The sequence below is a fragment of the Elephas maximus genome, chromosome 21 (assembly GCF_024166365.1).
Source record: "Elephas maximus indicus isolate mEleMax1 chromosome 21, mEleMax1 primary haplotype, whole genome shotgun sequence".
In the NCBI taxonomy this organism is placed as follows: Eukaryota; Metazoa; Chordata; class Mammalia; order Proboscidea; family Elephantidae; genus Elephas; species Elephas maximus.
Genome location: NC_064839.1, coordinates 55,347,131 through 55,354,320, shown reverse-complemented (window position 1 = coordinate 55,354,320; position 7,190 = coordinate 55,347,131). Strand labels below are relative to the sequence as shown.

The 7,190-nt window shown below is 42.2% G+C and overlaps 1 protein-coding gene across 1 annotated transcript; it reads right to left on the bottom strand.

Moving 5' to 3' along the window:
• Positions 1 to 5,017: 5,017 nt before the first annotated feature.
• On the bottom strand, positions 5,018 to 7,124 carry LOC126064577 (protein FAM90A27P-like). The gene is made up of 3 exons (XM_049863785.1): positions 7,030 to 7,124; positions 6,478 to 6,586; positions 5,018 to 5,809 (listed from the first exon to the last, which is right to left on the bottom strand). Exons 1-3 carry the CDS (start codon positions 7,122 to 7,124, stop codon positions 5,018 to 5,020), a joined length of 996 nt encoding a protein of 331 aa, XP_049719742.1.
• Positions 7,125 to 7,190: the final 66 nt, after the last annotated feature.

Below are 7,190 nucleotides of genomic sequence, written 5' to 3'. Positions count from 1 at the left end.
CTCATACAAAACATTTATATACACCTTGTAATATACTTCTAGTTGCACTCCCCCTAACAAGACAGCACACTCCTTCCCTCCACTCTCTATTTTCCTGTCCATTTGGACAGCTTCTGACACCCTCTGCCCTCTCATCTCCCCTCCAGACAGGAGCTGCCCACATAGTCTCATCTATCTACTTGATCCAGGAAGTTCACTCTTCACCTGTATGATTTTCTATCCCATAGTCCAGTGCAATCCCTGTCTGAAGAGTTGGCTTTGGGAATGGTTCCTGTCTTGGGCTAAGAGAAGGTCTGGGGACCATGACCTCTGGGTTCCTTCTAGTCTCAGTCAGACCATTAAGTCTGGTCTTTTATGAGATTTTGAGGTCTGCATCCCACTACTGTCCTGCTCCATCAGGGCTTCTCTGTTGTGTTCCCTGTCAGGGCAGTCTTCGGTTGTAGCCGGGCACCATGTGGTTCTTCTGGTCTCAGGCTGATGTAGTCTCTTGTTTATGTGGCCCTTTCTGTGTCTTGGGCTCAGAATTACCTTGTGTTTTTGGTGTTCTTCCTTCTCCTTTGTTCCAGTTTGGTTGAGACTCATTGATGCATCTTACATGGCTGTTTGCTAGCATTTAAAGGCTTGGAAGTTCTTTTTTTAATTATGAAAACTACAACTGCAAATATTAAACTGGAAATCTGAAAAAAACAAATTGACAAATTAGATGATGCGATCATTGCAATTACATTAGATTAACTAGATTAGATAAATGTGATTGGATTAACTCAAATTGAATTTGATTGGGTTGATTGCCTTAGAGTGAATGGTTTACATTGCCTTGGGAGCAGATCTAAAGATTTGATTAGGTCATCTGAACCTGGGACTCAGGAATTACCTGTGGGTTAAAGAAAAAGACTAAAGAAAATAATCAAAGCCATTGGGGTGGAGTCGATTCCTACTCATGGTGACCCTATGGGACCTAGGATATCTGCCTCATAGGGTTTCCAAAGAGCAGCTGGTGGATTCAAACTTTCTTGGACTCAGACTCCATCTTCTCAGCTCTTCAGCCCGGCAAAGCACAAGCATCTGCAACCCTATCCCACTGGCCCCTCTCAAGGGACTTTGACCTTCCAATTCAGCCTGAATCCATTTCCTCTTTGACTCCTTATCATGCACCCAACTCATGTCCATATCCCGCTGTAACCCAGTGTCTATCTGTGAGATCTGAGTAGACTGTGTAGGGCCAAGTGCCTTGAGAACTTGTGTCCTCCAAGGTCTGAGGAAGGCAGATTGTCAGTACTCTTGTGCCCAGTGTTATTTGTCTGGGAAGAAGCCTAGACCCTACGACCTTGGTGGCCAGGACCTGGCACTGTCCCCACCAACATCCAGCTCTACCATCTTGGTACCACATGAAAGTCTGGGCCCTTCTTTTCACATTTTCCCTCCCATCTTCCATTGGATTCTTTCTTCAGCTAGTACTGCTTCAGGTTCCAGATTTTCTTTTTAAAACTGGAAATATTAAGCAACAAATTGACAAATTAGCTGATTGGATAACTGTGATGGTATTAGATTAACTAGAATAGGTAAATGTGATTGGATTAAGGAAGTCGAATTATTGATTGATTGCATTAGAGTGAATGAATTACATTACAAAAGGATCCAATCCAAAGATTTAATTAGATCAACTGTGATTCGGTTCTATTGGATTAATTGAATGTGATTGGATTGGGTCGATTGGATTAAAGAGCACATAAATTACGTGACTTTGAGACAACATAAAAGCTTGTGAGTCCATTGTTCTTAGTCAGTCCAGTCCGGTCTTCTCGTCAGGTTTGTGAGCTCCTCTCCCGGCTATTCAGGCTATTCGGAGTCTTTGAGAAGGAATCCTGCTCCCTAGTTTGGAATCACACGTCTTGGAAACTGTACCATGGAGTCATCCCAGAATCCATCTATTGAGGACCTGTTGACAAAGCCACAGACAGCTGGGCTTCAGGTTAGTCTTTTTTTTTTTTTTTTTAATTTTACTTCTTTTCAATGCTCAGAGATATAGTACTTGTGAAAATCTACAGTGGTTTGGCTCTTGGTATGGAGGTAAGCATTGTTTAGCATTTTAAAGACTGATAAAATGCATCATTCTGAATTTAATTATTACATTAAAATTTGAGTTTCAAAGTAAATACATTGCAGTGCCCTGACTTGTGTGGGATAGTGCATGAGTAGTTGTAGAGTCCTGGTGGTTTTGCCAAACTAATTAAAAGACTAAATAACTAAATTGTGCATTCTTATTTCATGTAGATTCATTGTGCATTTATTAGAAATGAGTTAGAAAGTGAGACAATGAAGGTAAACCAGTAAATAAAGCAGTCCAGGTCATCAACTGTGAAGGTCCCAATCTGCTAAGGGAGACAATGATTTTCTGTGTTCATTCGTCATTGGAAATTGCCTCCTCTCATGGAAAAGGTGAAGCCCTGGTGTTGCAGTGGTTAAGCACTGGGCTGCTAACCATAAGGGTGGCAGTTTGAGTCTACCAGCCACTCCTTCGAAACCCTATAGGGTAGTTTTACTCTGTCCTATGGGGTTGCTATGAGTCGGAATCGACTTGACTGCAACATGTAAAGGGTAGAAGTTTTAGCTTTTAAGGAGAAAATATTTTATTCCCCCAGACTTTTATATACATCTAAGAAAGAATAGGCATACCATTCCCATAGCCTTCTTTTTTTTGTAAGTCTAGGGAAACTTAGGCTTTTTTTTCCTAGTACAGTCGATTATGCTAAACTATCAAAATCAAAACCAGGCATTCAATGGTACAAATCCTAATTCACCAGTTATGTGACAAGAGTTTGATCTGAGGGCAGCTCCCTTTTTGGGAGGACGTAATCGTGGTAGAGGGTGAGACCACTATGTGAGCAGAGGAAAGTGTTCTAGATTTGCCTTAGTGAGCAGGAAGACACCTTCATACTGAATGTGAGGTGAAGGCGTATGAGGAATTTTGTCTCCGTCTATATACAATATTTTCCTTAACCGTTCCCCAATGCTCCAGGTCAGGACAGTCAAGGTCCGGGATTTTTGTTGACTCAACAAGCACGACCACCAGATTAACAACAACATATGTATTTCGAGCCCTGGTGGCACAGTGGATGAGAGCTCAGCTGCCAATATTTAGACAGAGAGAGAGATCAAGCCCTGGTTAAGCAGGGTTCAGCACTTGGCTGCTAACAGAGATCGGAGGTCCAACCATGTGGAAATCAGCTTCCAAAAAGATCGCAGCCTTGGAAATCCTAAGGGACAGCTCTATTCTGTCCTATCGAGTCACATGCAAATCAAAACTAACTCTTCAGCAGCAGGTTTCGGTATTTTTGTTTACGTATGTATGAAAATGTGCACATGGATATGTGTACACAAAATGTTTATCTTATCATCTCAGTAAATGTTATTTATTTTACAACCAGTTTACAATGGTCTTCCATCATGGATTTACATCACACAGGAAAATCACATCAGATGACAAAATGGTAGACTATCACACAATACTGGAAATCACAGCCTACCCATGTTGACACACTGTAGGGGGACACAAGTCAATCCGTAACAAAGACCTTTGACTGTATTATTTAATGGGGTTGTTTGTATATTTGTGGTTAAGTTGCAAAACTTGTTTTCTTTCTTTTTTAAATTTGGATTTTGAACCCTTATTAGATATGGCTCCTGATTCTTTTCTCCCAATCTGCACATTGTCTCTTCACTTTCTTGATATCTCCACATCTTTCTTATGCACCTTATCAATCAACTAGTAGGTAGCTATGCTAAAGGAATGAGGCCCCGGAGAAATAAGAAAACACTCTAGAAACAGGTGCTGCATATGGAGGGAGAAGCAAGTTATTTGCTGTTCCTAAGGAAATCAAACTCCCTAAAAGGCCAGTCTCTTTCTCTTGATCAGGGTGGAAAATGTAGATAGCAAAACCCTGAAGAACTACCTTTGCCCACCATAACCCAGTGCTTCTCACACTCTGGGGAACATTTCATTCGTCTGCAGAATCTTTAACAATCCCCATGTCCAAGCCTCATGCAACACACAGTGAACTTCTATTTCTGGGCTGAGCACCCATGTAAATTAAAATTCACCAAGTGACTCGTATGAGACAAATCAGTCCACAAGAAGTGCTTTTCACAACTCAATATACACATGAATCTATTGAGAATATTGCTACTTTGATGCAGTAGGGCAGGGTTGCATCTGAAAGTCTGCATTTCTGGCAAATTCTAGGTCCAAGAATAAACTGTGGGTATGGAAGTTTAGTTTACTCTCAAGTTAATCAAATGAGTAAATATTATATGGAACTTTGGTGTTTAGATTATGTGCAAATAAAAAATGCTGAGATAAAATGTCATATTAGTGAATTTTATTAATATTGAAGAAAATTTACAGTACAGCTTTACAGTAAAGGTTAAGAGCAAAAGATCAATAGACTGTTCCCAATAACGGTTTCCACTTAAACATTCCCACAGACTCAGTACAGGGCACTGCTTAAATGAGACAGACCCCACTGAAGGGCTCTTTAAGTCTTTCCAAAATCTAGTCACTTTCACACCAAATACACTTAATTGCATAGATTCCAGTGACATTATACTGGAATATTTACTCCCATATAACTTAGTTTCTTACAAAATAACTAAGTTACAGAAACTATTATAGGCCTGTTGCATAGGGTTTCTTTTATATACAACTTAATATACAAAATTAAAACAGGCAGTCTCGGCATGTCTGTCTTTGGATATTACCTAAGATTCCACCATTGCACTCACACCACATCTGAGGATGTCATTCAACAAATACACCCTGCTCCCTGCATCTTTTTCCTCTTGGGTCATTTAGTCACAACCAATTCATGTGAGGCTTCAGGCTGAGGGTTCCAACCATAGATGTCTCACTCCCAGTCACTCTCCTTAAAAGGAGGCCAGAAGCCTCAGTAGAATCCGGGAACTGTGTCTCTCCCACTTCTCAAGAACACAAGGGCTCTCAACAAGAGGTGTAGACTAATCAGGAGGGAGAGAGGGGGGAGATGTTCTGAACCTGGAGCTCCACTGTCCATTGTTCAGTCTTGTGAAGACGATTTCTGAGAGGCTGTCGTGGAACATGGCTAGAAAGTGCAGGTGGAAAGATAGGGCTGGTTTCAACAGTATTCAGTAGAGATGTGCTGTGTGGAGGCTGGAGGTCTGTCATCCTGGTGACTTCGGGTGACCCTTTGGGTCCAAATTCAGTTGTATTGGAGAGAGGCTGGCCACTTCGCAATTTAGGTTTCTGACTGTTCTGCTGCAGTATCTGGAGAGTCGTGAGTTTCGCTTTCTTTGCAGGATTCAAGCAATTCTGTTCAGGTGTCTGGGCAGATCTTTTTCCTAGTGCCTGGATGCTGAGTGGAGAGTCCTGGCCCCTTCTACCTCTGGCAGGCTGTGGACTGGATTTTGAGATCCTATCAGGACCCTCAGCTTGTGCCTGGGGGCTGAGGACATGGCCCAGACCAAGGGTTTTTGAGGCCAGCTGGGAAACATAATAAGCACAAGCATCACGTCTGTTGTCCGTTGTCTTGGCCATGACGGTAGAGTCCTGGCCAAAGTGTTTGATTGCTGGCTGAGAAGAGCCGGTGATATCCACTTCTTCTTCTTTAGTTTGTCCATGACATGAGCAGAAACTTAGATCATGATCTTGGATAGTATACCATGCAGGGAAGATGGATTTCCAGTCAGGTTTCCTTACAGGTGGCCAGTTTCTGAGAGCAGGGCCCAGGACATATCCCGTCTTGGTAGTGTGAAAGGGCATGGGCCTGCAAGGATGCTGTGAGAGAAAACACCACAGGATATATATTAGGATTTCCTCCAAGTCAAGAGGAAAAGAAAAATCAACCAAACATAAACGCGTGGAAGTTATCAACTTCTCTCTAACAGTAGAAGAAATACAGGCAGTCTCTTTGTGTATGAAGAGCTATCCCACCTCAGTTAGGCTCAGGGGAAATAAAGTACAACATCAGCTGGATATATTGTTCCCATCAGACTGAAAACTATCAACTTTTGTACTATCCTTTCTTGCTTAATAATGTAGTGCAAGCCCTTTCCTACAGACTTCTATGGAGTGGACATGGCTAAAGGTGTTTTGAAGATGGATGGATGGCTAATGTGTTTTCAAGGGATATTTGGAAACATGTAACACAACTGAAAAGATGCATATTATCCCATGTGCGAGTCTACCTCTTGGAAGGCATCTGATTCACTCACTTACACCTATGCACAGAAATGCTCCCACTAGCGTGGTTTCGGTAGGCATGCAAGAAATATTACAAAAACAAAGCAACAAAGGGAAAATGGCCATGGAAATGTATACAAAAAATTTGGAATCCTGTGGGCCAGAATACAATTTTGAAGGCACTTGTCACAGAAGGGGAATGAGAGTGAAGAAAATCAGGCTTACAAAGAAGAAAAATAGAGTGGGGAACCCGGTTGACTCACCCTTAAGTAGTCACAAGATTCTGTCGATTCCTTCCAATTTTGCTGCTGTTTCTCTTTGGGTCTCTTGGGAAATTTCTGGAGTAGAGCTTTCCTCTCATGCTCTTCTTCCCTGATTGGAAAACAGAAAAAAACTGTTAAGTGGACATACCCCAACTTATTGTCCTAACCTAGGATTAGTATTCCAGGGGCCCAGTCCTATTCATGCTTTTGGGATGAGGGGTGTATTGAATCACTGTGTTCTTTTCCAAGGCTGCCTATCCCTCACCTCAGATTCATCCTCCAAACTCATTCAGCACCCTAAATTTTGTCCATTCTGTGCTTTAAGTTAGAGTCTGCTGTTTTGTCCCTACCATGTGCAAACTTCCAAGATATGCCCAAACCCCTCACCTTAGTGATTGTCCGGGACTAGAATTATCTCCTGAATGTGAAGAGCTGGAGCATATTGAGCTCTTGGATATTTCTCTGTCCTTCTCTAGAGATAGCTGGGCACACACCATAGATATGAAAACACATCATCTACTTCAATACCCAAGGACTTTCCGTGTTCCTCACCTTTGTCTTTGTTCCTTCTCTCTTTCCAACTTCTTAAAGGGCCAAAGGGTCTGAGGCTCCTGGGGCTTCTTTGGCTCCAGGTTCTCCTTCTTCATCTTTTCTAAGCCCAAGCCCTGGGGTACTGTGGCCCCACTCCAGCACTTTATGGGGCACCTCTTACT